Source organism: Nothobranchius furzeri, chromosome 3, assembly GCF_043380555.1.
Source record: "Nothobranchius furzeri strain GRZ-AD chromosome 3, NfurGRZ-RIMD1, whole genome shotgun sequence".
In the NCBI taxonomy this organism is placed as follows: Eukaryota; Metazoa; Chordata; class Actinopteri; order Cyprinodontiformes; family Nothobranchiidae; genus Nothobranchius; species Nothobranchius furzeri.
The window spans coordinates 56320358-56337165 of NC_091743.1; the positions used below are offsets into that span (position 1 = coordinate 56320358).

At 42.4% G+C, this 16808-nt stretch overlaps 2 protein-coding genes across 5 annotated transcripts in view; one reads left to right on the forward strand and one right to left on the reverse strand.

Moving 5' to 3' along the window:
• Positions 1-10214, forward strand: part of LOC107385446 (ataxin-7) — a 50093-nt gene extending 39879 nt beyond the window's left edge. For all 4 annotated transcript variants that reach the window (XM_070549352.1, XM_070549353.1, XM_070549354.1 and 1 more), the window contains 8 exons: positions 4876-5167; positions 5813-6153; positions 6832-6911; positions 7223-7503; positions 7603-7792; positions 7882-8003; positions 8103-9243; positions 9985-10214. In XM_070549352.1, the coding sequence (XP_070405453.1) occupies positions 4876-5167; positions 5813-6153; positions 6832-6911; positions 7223-7503; positions 7603-7792; positions 7882-8003; positions 8103-9243; positions 9985-10002 (2465 nt within the window). In that variant the 3' untranslated portion in view covers positions 10003-10214. The remainder of the gene's footprint in view (positions 1-4875; positions 5168-5812; positions 6154-6831; positions 6912-7222; positions 7504-7602; positions 7793-7881; positions 8004-8102; positions 9244-9984) is intronic.
• A 2616-nt stretch (positions 10215-12830) lies between these two features.
• On the reverse strand, positions 12831-15991 carry psmd6 (proteasome 26S subunit, non-ATPase 6). The gene is made up of 8 exons (XM_015959316.3): positions 15712-15991; positions 14918-15123; positions 14691-14836; positions 14384-14603; positions 14201-14309; positions 13936-14104; positions 13111-13188; positions 12831-13039 (listed from the first exon to the last, which is right to left on the reverse strand). Exons 1-8 carry the CDS (start codon positions 15854-15856, stop codon positions 12943-12945), a joined length of 1170 nt encoding a protein of 389 aa, XP_015814802.1. The 5' UTR covers positions 15857-15991; the 3' UTR covers positions 12831-12942.
• Between the last annotated feature and the right edge of the window lie 817 nt (positions 15992-16808).

The following is a 16808-nucleotide window of genomic DNA, read 5'->3' on the forward strand; positions in this document are numbered from 1 at the left end:
TCCGACAGACCTGCAAACACCAAATTATCCCTCATGCTACGGGCCTGAAGGTCCAAAACCGTCTCCTTCAGAGTTTTGTTGTCCTGGGTGATCCGCGTCATTCCCTCCTCCAGGGAAGAAACGGACTCCCGCAGAGACGCGTTCTTAGCAGCGAGCCGCTCCACCTGCTCCTGGCTGAATTCCAGGGACTGGCGGAGGTTCTGAAACTCCTGGTGCAGAACCTCAAGCAGATGAAGACGCCCCTCAAATCCCACAAGCCGTTTATCTATTGATTCTAATAATTCCAATATGTCCTTCCGGGGAGATGAGGCCTCAGGCGAGTCCTGAGGGCGGCTCCGCTTCGTCCCAGGTGTTTCAGGTTCACCCGCTGATTTCTTCGGACCCATAACAAATAACTCGAAAACTCCGTCAATAAAGTTCTGTAAACTTTCTAAATTTTCTTCACTTACCTCCAGATTGAGCGAGTTATACTTACCAGATTATTTTTTTGCGTTGTCAGTTTTTAAATTAGGCAAAAATGCATCTGAATTGTTTGTGAATGTTTGCTAACGAGCTGCCATCAGCTTCAAACGCTGCTGTGTCCGGTAATCGGCCGTCAGCGCATGCGCATCTCTCTCCATACGGCTGCTACTTAAAGACAAACTACCAGAGTCCCAAAAGAAAAACATAATTTGAAGTCATGAACAACAAAAGACATTTGGACCCAAGAAACAGTGACTGGTGTTTAGCACTATCTCGTTTTGTCTGGAATCGTGGGTTTCTGGCTCCAGCAGAAGCATCTCAGGGAAGATACCAGTGTGGAGGGGTGAGTGTGTTTGTGTTAAAAACCTAGCTTGTTTGCAGGTTCACCATAACAGCTTTTTAAAAAATATTGGCCTTTTTTTTATCAGACTATTTGCCAAAATCAGGTTGTGTTGTCAAAATGGCAACAACTGGGTGTATGCTGCTCTAGGAACAGCAGTGGAAGAGCTTACAAGAAGTACACAGTTCTTACAAAAAGTGATTTTAAAATGACAGCATTTTAGTGCATGATGTGGATCTTATTTACAGTGTTGGGAACGTTACTTTAAAAAAGTAATTAGTTATAGGTACTGATTACTTTGTCAAAAAAGTAACTCAGTTACTGAGTTACAAGATTATAAAAGTAACTAATTACCAAGAAAAATAATTACTTAGTTACTTTTTTCATTAAAGCATGCAAGAATTACTACAATAGTGAAATATAAATGACTAATGACTGGAACATAATAAAATGTATGTCCAAATGTTTTTTATAAACCTGAATAATTTAAATAAATAAGCACTTAACAGGAGGAACTACTAACAGGAACATTACACTTATCTAGACTATTAAAATGTCACTGTGTGTGATATTTAACAAGACCCCAATCAGCTAAAATTTAAAATTGCAAATAGAAACACCTGTAAAGGTTCCCGAGCCTTTAAATGGTCTCTCAGTCTAGTTAAATTACAGAAATGAATGTAATTTTGCACAGCATTTTAATTTTTCCAGCTTCACATAATTTTGTGTTTTTAGCAGCATTTCTGTTGCTGCTAATCTAGTAATGGTTAAATAAATGAATAAAATCCTTTAAAATGACACTAGAAGAGGCACAAGCCTGATGGAGGACTTACATGTACTAACTTGGGTCAGACCCAACCTCACAAGAGCTGAAGCTGGGTGGTAAACACATACATGTAGTTCTAATAACACCTGAGCTCCATGACGTCTGAGACTGATGCATCAGTGTTACAGCGGGGCTAAAGACATGATCAGAAACAGGTTACAGCTGGATGATCTAGGAAGGTAGAAGATCAGGATGTCTGAGCGTTGAACAGGTGAGCGGACCTTCGGGACGTCCCGCTGTCACGCTGAGAAGGACACGGCTGTAGACCCCCCGCAGATTCGCTGCTGCAGCAACAAATCTGCGGGGGGTCTGCAGCCGTAGATATTCATCACGTCTTCCTCGTTCTTCACGGCCGTGATGCGCTTGGATGAAAACATCTGCCTCTTTAGCTCCTGATCAGCTGATGATGACAGCTTCAAAACACCGCGCTGCATGCATGCACGCATTTCCTTATCAGTAACAAAAACGATTGTTTTGTTAAAAGAAGACGGTAATTAATTAGTTTGCTCGTTACAGAAATAAATATTTTTTTATTAATGTGGTTATTTTAAATGCCGTCATTCCCATCACTGCTCTGTTGGGTCTACAGCATGCAGCGACTGAGACCGTGAGAACACTGAGGGTCTCCGCCCACCCGGCCAATCATCGTGTTTGTAAGTGTGTTACCAACACCTCTCTCTCCCTGGCTGCAGCTGAAGTGTGGCGGTCAGAAAGCCTCACACTGTTGCTCAACGTTCGACAAGCACAGGAATGCACAACCTTCCGTCCCCCAGTAACGGTAACGGCGTTGCAACAGTGGGAAAAGTAATTAGCAGGTTTCTTGCTGTGTTTTACTCTATGTTGCTCTCGCTGATGTCATTATGAGAAGTCCCCATGTGGTGTTAGCACAGGGACAGAAGCACTGATCTCGGTACGATCGAGATAGTCTCAGTATGATGTTAGCATGCCTCTTTGAGCCCATCTGTCTTCTGTTAGGCGTTTGTGCTTCTTTGCTGACGCTGATCCCAGTGGGAGTGACACTCACCACAGAATGGGAGGCTTCGCCTTCAGTTTTCTTTAATTTATGAACTTGTTGAGCCAAGACTTCTTTTTAAGAGTCTACTCATTTTAATGCAGATACAAAAACATGTTTTTGTACTGTTTACGTAGAGCTCGCATAGCTAGTCTGTAATACTAATTTATTGTTTTTTAACTATTGTAGAACAGTTTAAGTCTGGTGTTTGTAATTATCTCACCACTAACTGACTGTTGGACAGTGTGAAAAGGATATTAAGACTACTGCATCTCCATCTTGTCACCCCACAGTCGCAGCTCCTTTTGTAGTCCTACAGCAGCAGGTGTTGACTTTCATTTTTCAGCATTGGTGCTTAGTGGACCGAGAAGTGAGTCACACCAGGGGATTTTTATGCGACTTGGTGTGCGGGGTCTGCTTTTTACCATTACAGGGACAGAACAAGGCACAAGGGAGAGGGGGTTCAGCAAAGGCAAAGCAGTGCTTGGGATTTAGTGATTTAGTGTAGCCAGTGGGAGGTGTTTGGATGAAGAAAGGATGTGGGTTCATGAACTAAGACTCATGGCAGAAATCAGACTTCTGAATGGTACAAGGTGACCTGGTGAGAAAGCTTTGGTCAGTCGCCTCATTCACTCCTATTATGAAGTAATCTCTCTTAATGTAAACATTTTTCTTTAACCCCCATCGCTGGCATTAGCCACAGAAAGGAAAGACATGGGGAAACTACTAGGTCAGAAATAGCCTGTCTCTTCTACATAACTGAGTAAATTAGTGTTCATGGTCTCGTCCACCAGGGAGAACAGAGCGCATCTTGGCTAGTGGAAGCTAACCATTAGCATTAGCATTTGCAACGCCACAACATGGTGGAAATTGTTTGGGCTGAAACAGGAGCATGAGAGTTTTATCCAGACAAAGCAGCTCAAAAGTGATTCATTAAAGGTTGAATATGGAACACGAACATCAAAGCGACACCTAGTATGTGGAGGTTGTAGTTGCAACAATAGAACAAGGTTTCCAGCAGTCGAGATACCAGGTTCGCTGCCGATGCATGAAATGTTTTATTTGGGTCCATCTATTGTAGGCTTCTGCTAAACTCACTCTGGTTTTAGATCTTTTATGGTAGCTCGCCTTCTGAAAAGGATAACGACACGTTCTGGGCTCAGAAGCAGCTGCTTGAATTGTCGAGTCCGCCATTTTCCACAGTTCCAACCTCGCTCTGCTGAGCAGACTATTTGCCAACCTGCAGTGGTGCCCTCTATTGGCTGGTAGATGTCAACATGAACCCAGTGTCATTCCCGTCAAAATAAATATTTGATTATATTTTTTATTAAAATACAGCTTTTGAAGGAAATACTGGACCTTCATTCTGAACACCTCTAAATGCCCCTTGTAGGTATTATTATTATTATTATTATTATTATTGTATTTATTTAAATATAGCTTTTATGAAATTGTTCCATTCAAACTTTAATGATAGAAACTTCAGTAGATTTCTTGAAAAACACCATTAAAGTATGCTTGCTTTAGCTTTAAGCTAATCGGCTCCTTTTAGCTGGCTGCTGATGTTGATGCTCATGTTTGTGTGACCACAATTCTTTTGTGTGTTTGTTATAAAGCTTCAAATAAAGCTTTGTATTAGTGCAAGGTGCTTGTCAATACAAACAAAAATGATGCATATATTACTTTTGTTTTAGACGACACCTGATACCTGATGACATCTATTGAGGCTTTTTATTACCTTACTAAATACAACAGTTATTAATAAACTTCATTAATAGTCTAAACGTACCTGTGACGGTCTTGTGGGATTTAGTAAACACATGCACACATGTACCTGTTTGTTCATCACGAAAAACCACTTATTCTGAGAACATCTCTGTTTAGATGCAGGTATATTAAACCGTGCTGTCTCTATTTCTGGCTTTACTTTCACAACAAAGGACCGTCCTAACCTTTTCTTCTTCCATCCAGCTTTTTATTTGCTGTTCTGATGTTCAGGCTGGAAGTAAAGCTTCTGACCTGTTGGCTGCTTCTATTTTAGGATGCACAAATAGGAAACATGAATGCTGCAGTTTTTGTTGTGGAACTATCCTGTTTATTACTGTCAAGTTTATTTTCTCCTTTCTTCTTGAATTGTGGCAGCATGTCTTTGTGTAGTTTCATGCGTTAACAGTGTTCGATTACTACTTATTTATCAGCTACAATGTTTTCTTCTTCCTCTCTCTTTTGCTACAGAGAGAAGACACAGTTCAACCAGCAAGCCAGCCTCCACGTCGCCCTTCAGCGTGTCGGGCAGAAATCGAAGTGCCGGCAGCGGGCTTGGGCCTGGGCTTGGCTCGGGGACTGTGGCCGGAGTGACAAGTGGAGGAGGTGTTCTTAACCGACCGTCCACCACCGGCTCTAGTTTATCATCCTCTTCATCATCCTCCTCCAATCCCAAATTCCCTAAATTAGCCAAAGAGAAACTTCAAGGCATTCATCGAAGACCACCGCTCACCCCATCCAAGATGGTCCAGCCAGACAAAAAGTAGGTTTCCTTCAGATATCTGGGCATCACATGGTGCTATTAAACATGATGGCGCATAACAAAAACTTGACACTGAAATTTAGATGCACTTTTTGACCATTTTTGTTTACATTTCAATGTAACAGTGCATTAGTGCAACGTGAACATGTTTCCAAAGGGTTTTAGTGATATGTCTTACAACGAGGTACAGAATTAGTGTTCGTTCTGCACATTTTGTGTCCGTATGAGAAGAGAGAGTTAACACAAGCCCGGCATCGTAGCAACTCTGGGTGGAAACAAAGATGGGCTCTTTAAGAAGATCTTTGTCTTAAAGAAGTAAAGATCTAGATCTTTACAGCTAGTTATGACATTTAAATCACAGGGATGGACAACGTTGCATGAGAAGATGTGATGAAGTATTTAAAATCTCTTACGTCAGTTTCCTGCTGTTTTTGACGGGATGGTGGTTGTTGATCAAGAGGACAATATTATACCTGTATGTGTTCGTTGTTCCAAGCCATAAATGATTAGGTTTATGTTTTGTCCGACCAGCCCTCTTCATGCGCCCACATCTGTCTCTTATCATGCACTCCTCACTGGATCAGTGTTTCTAACTCTCAGCTTGCTCCTTGCTGCCCTTTTCATCTCTGTAACCTTCTCTTCCAGCCTCACCCCTGCTGTTAAGGTGGAGAAGATTCTTCTGAAGGGGGACTCGTCAGCTAAGCTGGTGCAGACTCCATCTGCTCCTGTCAACACCTCATCCTCCTCTTCCACATCCTCCTCTAACACCACTGTGAGCTTCAGCACTGCCACCATTGCGACCTCCTCATCGCCATCATTATCCTCATCTTCATCAGCCCTTAAACCAGGCCTTAACTGTCCCTCCATACCAAAGCCTCCATTACTGGCCTCAGGTCAGATTCTCAATGGCAAGAATCCCGTCGTGGACAAGAAGCAGGACAGCAGTAGCACCAGTAGCAGACGCCACTTCAACAAGAAAGTGTCAGGTTAGTTGGACGTGGATATAGAGATGAAATATGGTTACCACTTTATCCAGTTTATACTGCAGAACGTTAAAAGGTGGGTGATATTTTAGTTAGGCTGTTTGTCCGTTTGTGTGTGTGTTCAATTGTCTGTAGTGATGACTAAATACCTAATGAAACACTGGAGGAAATCCAGGTTATTCCCTCACATGCTGAGGACATAGCGTGACCATAAATGGTTAATTGAGGATGTTTATGTCTGTTAATGACTGAGAATGGACACGAGCATCTGGGTACGCACAGGTGGCATTTATCGTCAGACGATTGTGGAGGAACGTGCGTACGAAAGGCCACCGCATGTTTTATAGATCAGGATTTTGACTGTACACACATTCATAATTTCATTTGTAGGAGGGAATATAGGACAGTTTCTATGAATGTTTGATAAATAAGGGCCCATGTCCTTAAATGGGTTATATTAATTAGTGAGCATCTAAACTCTTTATTTTCTTCTTTTTGAGGTAAGAGCAGGTTTTCTGAGACTGGGATATACCCTTTTTCCATTTTATTAGTGACAACATTACAAAACGAAGAAGGTTTTGGGAGAATCAGATCAGCTGACCTACTATTCTTGTTTTGTATTGATGTCTTTTAGTAACCACCACTAAATGTTCATTACCCTCTCCTTTTCTTTCCCTGTAGAACGCGAGTTCAATCCAGACATTCACTGCGGCGTTATGGATGCTGCTCATAAACCCTGCACGAGATCTTTAACATGCAAGGTAACCACACTGTTTCTGTTGATCCATATTATATTTATACATAAACAACGTTTCCAACTGTTAATTTTCCACAATAAATTTTATGCTAGTTCCTCATAGGTATAACATTAAACTTCTAAAGAAGTTAAGACTAGCATAAACTCAGAGCTGTTTGTTTTTATAATAAATGTGAAGCTAATGAGTAGACTTAATTTTTGCAGAAGTGATTGATGGCTGATTTGCACTTTTAAAACCAGGAAGACAGACGTTTTTATAAAAGAGAAAATGTTTTGTGATTGAAGTTAGTCTTTCCCTTTTCCACGCCCCATCAGACACATTCCTTAAGCCATCGGAGGGCGGTGCCAGGACGAAAGAAGCGCTTCGACATACTGCTGGCAGAACACAAAAACAGAGCAAGAGAGCGGGAGAAGGAGCGAGAACTTGGTCCATCCCACCCCCAGCAAAACGCCCCTCTCAGGGACCCACACCCTTCCCCCCAGCTCACCCCTGGCCACGACGCCCACCAGGTGGCTCATGGCAACGGACCAGCCCCAGATACCACAAAGCCTTCGCCACTTGGAAAGCCCAAATTTCACAGTCCAGGTCTTCCTCGGTTAGTCCTGTGCCACTTTTTGTTCCAGCATTTATCTCATTTCCTTTTGTTGAACTTGTGTTAAATTTAACATAATGCGTGTGGTTCTGTGAAACTCAGAGTCAACAGCAGTCATGCAGGTGGTTCTTCTGGAGACACTGCAGTAGTGCATGAGTCCACACACCACCCCCAAACTGCCCCTGATGGTTTATCCAGACCCTCCAGCGATGAGGGAGAGAATGAAGAACGTGAAGATAGTGCAGACAAACTAGACTGTGTCTTTTCAGGTTATCACCCCCAACCGGCAGCTGTAAGTGTTATGGATCTGTGTTTATGTCCTGCAATAGTTATGAAGTCATGTTTTTGTTTTTCTGATCCAAGTTTCCCTTCTCCTCCCAGTACTGTTCCTTTGGGAGTCGATTGTTCGGGAGAGGATTTTACTCCTTTGACAGGCGGTGGGACAGAGTGCGATGTGCCCTAACCACAATGATGGAAAAGCACGTCAACTCTCAGATGTGGAAGTAAGTCTCTCCCTTCCTCTTTTTCACACTGATGATGTGCAGCAAGAAAATGAATGACATTTGTATTTGAAGCAACATCAAACCTGATTGTGTTTGTAGGAAAATTCCCTTGGCCTTGGAGAACTCCTTCTCTGTTGCACCTACCCATAGGACAAGCACAAATTCCCACGGTAGCACTCCCTCTGCAGGCTTCCTGGGCCCCCCTGCCACCTTGCCCCAAACTCCTTATGAGGGCAAGTCCACACTCCCCTATGGGACCACCTTAAATGCTCACAGCTCCCTACAGGGCGGGACTGAGCACCCGGCCTATGGTACCACGCAAGCCCGACAAGTGTCTTCGTCGCCACAGATGCCTTCAGCCCACTTGTCCTCATCATCATCTTCGGCTCCATCCCTAGCCTCAGGCCGGACGCTTAAGTCCCGTTCCTCCAGCAGCACCACTACCAAGTCCTCATCGTCTTCGTCATCGATCAGGCCCAAGGAGATGACCACTGTCTCCTCCACCCCCGTCACCCCCAACTCCACCGGTGGAGGAAACACTGGAGCAAACAGTAACAGTAGTAGCACTAGCTTTAGCTCAGCTAAGAAGAGGAAGAGCAGCTCTGTCCTTTCTTCCTCTCACACCTCCTCTGAATCCTCCTCTTCTAACGTCAATTCCTCCTCATTTAAGAAATACTGTGCAAATGTTGGCAGCTCAGGGAGCACCTACCACCACAGCTCATTAGGACTACCATCTTCTTCTTCATCATCCTTCTCTCACAGTGGAGTTCACAGTGTGGGCCTCAACTGTGGCCCCAATGTGCGGACCAACTCTCTCAGTCTCAAAGCAGAACCTTCTGGAGGTTCAGCAGGTGGCTCCTCCGGACCACCGGCTCGAGGTCCTCCCTCGGGCAGCCCTGCAGAGTCCATAAAGCGCATGAGCGTGGTGATGAACAGTAGTGACTCCACTCTTTCTCTGGGACCTTTCGTCCATCACCAGTCCCCATTGGACCACCATACCAGCTTTAGCCACCACCCTTCAGACGGACGCCTGGAGGGCAAGAAGCGCAAAAGCTCTTCGGTTTCTAGTGGCATCAATAGTGTAGGTGGAGGTGGGGGAGGAGGAGGTGGTGGAGCTGGGGCAGCTGGAACAGGTAGAACCAAAGTGGCCAAGTCACCTACCATCAATAACATCCATGGGAAGCATGGGCGAAGCATTCCAGGGACCCCAGGCCTACCTAACAACTCCCACCTACATCAGGTTGGTTCATCTAGTTTAGAAAAACACAAAACCCAACCGTGTCTCCACACAAGCAGGTTAAACAAATGTCCGATGGCAGTCACAGTGAAATGGCTCGCTGAAGTACAAACATCTCCAAATGATGTAAAGCCATGATGCCAAATGAAAAGTTTAGGGCAGAACATTGACCCAGAGGTTTCCTGATCGAGCAGATGTTTGAGAATAACTGTAATGACCGCTTAGAGACAGAGCAAGCTAGCCGCTAACGGTATCTGCACCTGCTAACTCTAGAAATACACTGGTTGTATATTTATATTGATATTAACATTACTGAGTGATCTTGTTTGAAATTACATCCATATTTTAAAGACATTGAGGTATCGCCCAGACCTGATCTGATCCTATCTTTAGCCAGTGTGAACCAAACCATAGACCAGGGTACCAGCACCCAGCATGTTTTAGTTGTTTCCCTGCTCCAACACTCCTGATTCAATGGATTGAATCACCTGTTTGACAATTCATCATCTCTGCAGAAGTTGGCTACGGATTAAAATCAGGTGTGTTGGAACAGGGACAAAACAGAAGCATGCTGGATAAGACCCTCGAGGGCCCGGATCGCCTACCCCTGCCATAGAGTAGAACAGCATCTGTTTGATGCAGAGACGTGCCGCTGCCGTGCTCATCGTGTCAATTTGTGATTCTTGTTGAGTTAAGATGCTTGAACAATACTTAACAATTTTTTTTGTTTTGTTTTATCTCCAGCCAAAAGCACGTCCCTGACAGCGGCTTCCTGCTTCTGCGTTTGAAATGGGCAGTTGGACAGAGACAAGTCCGGAGCAGTCTGCAAGCTGCTTTGGACTTTAAGAGGCCTTCTGAAATTAAATACACATTACTCTCAGCTTCCCACAATCCTCAGGGTGGAGATGAGCTGGACTGCCCAGTGATGTCGATGTGGTCCTTACTATTTCTCCCAAAGCCATGTGTCTGTGTTTATGTGTGTGCTCGTTTGTGCGTGAGGGGCGGGCTGAGGCACAGAATGGAGTCGGGGTAGAACAAGCAAGCCAATGATTTCCACCACCTGAGTCTGGTCCGAGTTTCCTGAGAGTTCTTCCTATCTGGTTGGAGATAGAAGGCACCGTTTGTGCGCCCGCGGGTCTCCTAACGGGACGCAGAGCATCCCTGGAGATCTGATCTTTTCAGTGTTTGTCCAAAAATGAGTGCAAATGTGTCTACAAGTGTTTTTCTCATGTCAGACTCTGCTGGAATTTCCAACTCAATGACAACCCCCATCACCTGATCTTAAAAGCCTTGCAAAGGAGAGCAAACTGAGAACTGTTAACACCTTGTTTCAGTCTTCGTTAGTCCAACTCTGATGACATGTCCAGTAACCTCAGGTTACGTACGGTAGCCTACGGCACGCCCATGGGGATAATCTGGCCAACTCTTTCAGAATAATTATGCAAAGCTTTGTCTTTTTATGATTTCTTATGAGCTTTTTACACTGTACCTCAAAGGGTCTTTGTAGTTTTGTTGAAGAGGGTTGTGCATTTAAAATGTGAAAAGGACACCTGATGTGCCCATTTGATTGAATCTTTTTTTCAGAGGTGGCTGGGTCTGGTTGATTTACTGAATTTTGTTTTATTGTGCAAAACAAAAAAAAAACAAAAAAAAACAAAAAAATGATAGCCAGAGTAGACCAACTGTGATCAGCTCTAAAAACCTTCTCCACAGGCACTGCTTTAGCTGTCCACAAAGCAAAGCCAAAAGCTGCCACAGTTCTGCCAACATCCCTTTGTTCTGATGTAAAAGGTGCGAGTCTTACTCATGAAGAAAAGCTGTATCGTTTTAGCCACAACTACTTCACACCCAAACAGCTGCGTGAAATCCCCAGCTGCATTTGGGTGGATGTGAATTGTAATCTTAGTTTTTTTTTTTTGCATTAATTTTCCCCAAAATCGAATCAGGTATGGTGCGTCTTAACTGGAACAAACTTGCACGTCACTCGTCTTCTCTGGGTTTGGATTGTCCTTCCTGTGTGTAACCTCTACGCAGCTGTTGGATGTTAACGCCTCGCCATAACATAATGTGTGTGTGAGGTGGTTTGTCACAGTAGCCAGGATGTATAGTCCGAGTGGAGTCTTAGAAATGGGCACGACTGATGTTTGCTTTTGAAGATTTGGTTCTGGGTGGTGCGAGGTTCATGGTGATGTCTTCATGCAGGATGGAGCTGAAACTTTTTGGCCACACCCGTTGATTTTATGGAGCCCCTACTGATGTCAGATAAACGTAGAGGAAACAGTTGTTTTTAGGTAGAGAATCTTTAAGTCACCCTTCTCCTTGTAGCTGAAGTATCAAAAAGTACTGAAGTATCCCTATTTGAGAAAACATATTTTGTTAATGAATTGTACATAAGAAAGTATGTATTTTTGCACAGGCATTTTTTTCATACGCTGAATTTTTTGGTACAATTTTGAAGATTATTTAGTAAAAAACAAACACAGACTATTTGAAGTGGTTCACTGCCAAGTTTATACAATGCAATACACCTCCATGTAGAAGCTGAAGCATGTCATGAATTGAGTCCTTGGATCCTTTAAGGTGGAAAGGAGGGGTGTTGCCACTGTAGCATGTGTCTGTACAAGAGGGGTACCTTTATTCACCGATCAAGGTCTGAATCACACGTGCTTTTACCAGATATTTTACGTTGCCTATGAATGAACACCATGAGGGCAGGGGGGCACAACTCTAGCCTACAGTCTGCAATTTCTTTGAAACGTCGTTTTGCCTAAAGCTGTTCCCGTTGACTTGTCTTTATACCTTTTAGTCATTAAACACATTTCATGATTAAAACACTTTTTCTGGAGGCAGAAGGGAACTTCGTGATCTTTCGAGGGAAGAGAATGACTTCAGATGGCCCAACGGCTCGCATCATCGTTGCCAAACAAGTAATTTGAATCACAGCTTTTAAAGAATGAGTTCAGCAGCTTTTAAAAGAAATATCAGATTTAAAAAGTGCCTGAATTAGTTTATTTTTCCACCCTGGCTGTTTGAAAACAGTATTTAATGGGTCGTTTTACCTTACTTGAATGTCAAAAGTATTTAGGCGTTTGGTTCTGCTGCCTGTGAACCCTAAATGTGGTAAAACCTAAATAGGTCAATTCAGTATAAAACACTTTTTAGGTTTTCTTTCAGAAGAGATGCAGATTTTGTTAGCCTCAGTGTGGTTTAGGCTCTCTAATTTACTGATTTAGAAACGTTTTGTTTACTCAAGGCTCCTCAGATTTTTTTTTTCCTGTTACGGTTTTTATTCCACCGTAGACTTGAAATGTGAGGGAGAACACAACATATGTCTGGGAAGGAAATAAGAAATTCATTCATATGATGTAAAAGTGTGTAGATTTTTTTTTATACGTTATCAGAATCATTATCAGCTGGACGTACGTGTTGGCTGCTATGTAATTCATGAACAAAAAAATAGGTTAGAATTAATATTTAAAGAAAAGATTGTATAGTATATTTGTTTTGTAACAAGTTTGTGTAAATAAAATAATTTATACTGTTATTTATATGAAATCCTGCCTCTGCCTCTTAAATACCAGAAGATGCCATTTTAGTTAAACAGGTTTTATTATATACACAAGAGTCACCGTCAGACGAACTGGTTCGGGTATACCAAGAAAAAAAAAAAACAAGTCTTCCTTTTAAAGATGGCCGCTGCGGTTACATGTTAATGACTCGAGACAACTTCTGGACTCTGTTGAGCAGCAAGTCGCCCTTCTTGATGGTTTCCTGGTACTGCCAGTTTTTACTATCGGGTCTGCAAGAAAAAATAAAAAAGATAAAGTATGCAATAAAGGTATAAAAACTCCTCAAGTATAGAAGCGTTACCTGTTGGTTTCCACTATCTCGTTAACTTTATCGATCTTACAGTGCAGCCGCCCGGCCGCTATGAAGCGGGACAGTTCTCTAAAAAAGGAGATGAGACTGAGAACAGGAAGACGCCACCAGCTCATGATGTAATTGTTTATGTGAGGCTTTGTAGGAAACAGAATTTAGAATTCTTCCCTGTGTTTACCAGCTTATTGCTGCTTAGATGCAACAATACTAATTAATGTATGTAGCAACGTGGGCTGCACAATAATGATTAATTCTGCGATGGTATGACTCGCAAGAAATAAAATACTTCCCAGAACAAAAAAATCAAATACAAAGAAATTTTTAAAAAGTATAAAAGTGGAAAAAGCAAAAATTGTGATCAAAAGATGTAAGGAAAGAAAAAAATTAAACAAGAAAAGGCAATTTGTGGATTCTGGGAAAAGCGGAACAAAGCTAACTCAGGTGTTTGCTAACCATCCTAAGTGCTGTCCATCTAGGAGGCGGGCATCTAATCTAGAAGAACCCACTTGATTGGCCAAATGGGTGAAAGGCTCCATTTGATTTGTCAAAAACTTCATGCTTCGTTGTGATTTTTTCTTCTTTGCGTTACGTATTACGCCCACTGATACCGCGATGACAATACATTTGTGCAATCTTATTTCTTACATGATTTCAAGTAATTGTAGGGAAAAAATGTTTAAAACTGCTTTCTGCTGAAAATTTTCCAATTTGTTGTGCAGCCCTAGTGGCAACTGAAAAATGAGATTTCTGCAGCAAGGGACTGAATATTTTCTGGGACAGAAACAATTACATGGTATATAATGCACAACAACTCACTGGTCAATGAACTCTGTGCTGACACCGAAGGCCTCAGCCATGTATCCCAGAGTCAGGGAGCGGTACGACTCCAGAAGCTGGCTGTAGGCCTGGATTCTCATCTCTCTCACATAGTAGCGGTAGTGAGGGGCAAACAGCCAGTCTTTCTTCATCTCCTGCTCCACCAGGGCTAAAAAATTCACATCAAGATAACACAGTAGCATGGAACACACACCTCATGTAAAAGTGGTGACATTTAAGTATCAAGAAAATAAACTCAACTCACCCAGGGACTGGAAGAAAACAGAGTAACGACACTCGTAGAGTGAGAAGAGGTACTGGCGGACAGCGGGCAGGCTGTGCAGCACCTCCAAAATCTCTGCTCCCTTTATTACCTGCAGGAAATGTTGTTAGAGCTACTCTCAAATTTTTCTACAAATGTGTCACAGCGTGTCCTCTGTTTCCATACCTTTTCTCGAAGGTCAGGCCTTTTCAGAGCAATCATGCAGACATAGACGGTGTAAGTAACAAAGGTTTTGTAGTCCATGAGTTCGTAGGAGGTGAACGTAGAAACTGTGTCAAGGAAGAGCTCAGCAGCTTGCTTGAAATCCCTAATGGCCACACAGTAGAGACCCTGGTAAACCTTCAGACGGTTCCTTCTGTCCCAGTCTCCTCCTTCCTCTATCAGGCTGAGGAAAAACAAAACAGGAAGTTCAGCATCGAAAATGTTAGAGAAACTGGAAGATTTTTCTGAGCAAAGATGGAGAAGAATATACCTTTTGGCCTTCTCAGAGTTGCGTGTGATGAGGTCACTATCCATGTAGAACAGGCCGATCCTCAGCAGGTAGAAGACAATGTCTAATCTGTGGCCCAGAGCCACCGTTTTGTCGTAAGTCTTTCTGAAGGCTGTTAAAGCGCCCTCCTAAAGAAACAGGACAAAGGAAATCAATCAATCCATGTTCATTCAAATCAATTAGAGACACTCACTGGTGTGATCTCTCACCTTATCTCCAATTCTGATTAGATACTCAGCTTTGGCCATCATGGCGTCTCGTATCTCACTCTCTCCCAGATTCTTCTCTGCATCCTCCAGAACATCATCAAGACGCTTCAGCTCCTCTTCGTTGGCCTTCTTCATTTTACTCAGCAGCTCTGTGTCCAGCTGCCACTTCAGCTCTTTACAGAGACCCTCATAGTATGGAGCCATATCTGCGGCGGAGACAAACAGTTGTTACAAACCCGGGCCAGCTTTCACATACCCATAGCTCTCCACTTCACATTTTTACTACTGTGATCATCTGGTTCTTTTATACACAATGTTCTCACTAATCTTAATTTATTTTAAAATATTGTCTACAGCTTGTATGCAGTTAGTGTGCCCCTGCTGCTGTGACAGTACAATTTTCCCTTAAGTGGATTTATACTGGACAGTTTGCTAATTTGAGTTTTTGGATTAAGAAAACTATTCAATAAAAGCTGTAATATATATATATATATATATATTGTGTGGGTGTGTGTGTGTGTGTGTGTGTGTGTGTGTGTGTGTGTGTGGGGGGGGGGGGGTCTAAATTAATCCAAATACGAACATTAAAGGAAAAAAGATTGTTTTGGGGGCTAGTTAGCGCAGCTAATAGTATTAGCTGACACGCTAACGGACCGTTCATCACAGCATGAGCTTTTGACTTAGTTTCTGGGCCAACAACTCACTCAGACTCTTAAACACAACTGAATACAATGCTAAGCATTTGTGTGTAATGAACAATATATATAAACGAAAAAGAAAGAGATTAAACTAACTGTTAGCTTTGATAGCGTCCATGAGCTCAGTCTTCACTTTAGCATCCTGTCGGTGACCGTCCATTGTGAGCAGAAACTTCAGCTGAGCTATCCTCAGATCCGGGTTCTTGGGTAAACCCTCCTCCTCAAGATTTTCCAGTGGCATTTTTAATGCTGGATGAATAGAAAAACAGAAACAGAGGGCTTTATTCGTGTAAACCGAGTCTAGTCTTCGTTTGTACCAGCTAGTCAACGATGACTACGAAAAACACTGCGTGTTATTTCCGCCGGAGCGCCAATCAGCGACGGAAGGAAAGAGCGGAGAACAACTGGAAGATTTTTGAATTAGTGCCCCCTGCTGGACACAAAAAAGAACGGCGTCTTCGTTCTGAACAGGCGCATCTTACAATATTAGAATAAAGTAGAAAAAAAAAGCTCAATTTTTTGGCTCTCTTACTACATAGTCACCTACCATCGACCATTGATAGTTTATTTAACACCTATTTTGTTTTATTGTAATTCTGTTCATTTCATCTTTGTTTTTACTGTGAAGCACTTTGTGACTTCTGTCTGTGAAAAATGCTATATAAATAAACTTCTATATTTTCTGTCACTCTGCATAAATTGAAATTCATATATTATATAGATTAATTACAGATTGATTGAAAACCCTTTATTTCTTGTAAGTTTGACTGGCTCACAAATAAGAAATCCCTAAGTTTTGTGTCCCAGAAAATATTAAAATTGTGACAAAGTTAAACACTGGAAACCCCAATGAGCTAATTAACTACGAAAACCTGCAATCGTTTCCTCCTGAGCCTCTAAATGGTCTCGCAGTCTGGGTCATTAACCCATTTGTGCCCACATTTTTTTCAGAGTCGTAATGCATATCATTTTATCAGTTAAGTCCCTCTGAATCATGTTATATAATTTTTTTTTTCAATTATGTACTTTTTTGGGGGGAAGAAAATGGCATATTTATGACTGGCAACTATTGTTGCCAGTGGTCACACAGCTTGTCAGTAGGTGAAATGTCACCTAATAATAGGAATAAAGAAATAATAATAATATCGTTATAACCAGGGCCGACCCTAGGGCATTTTCACTGGGCAACATTT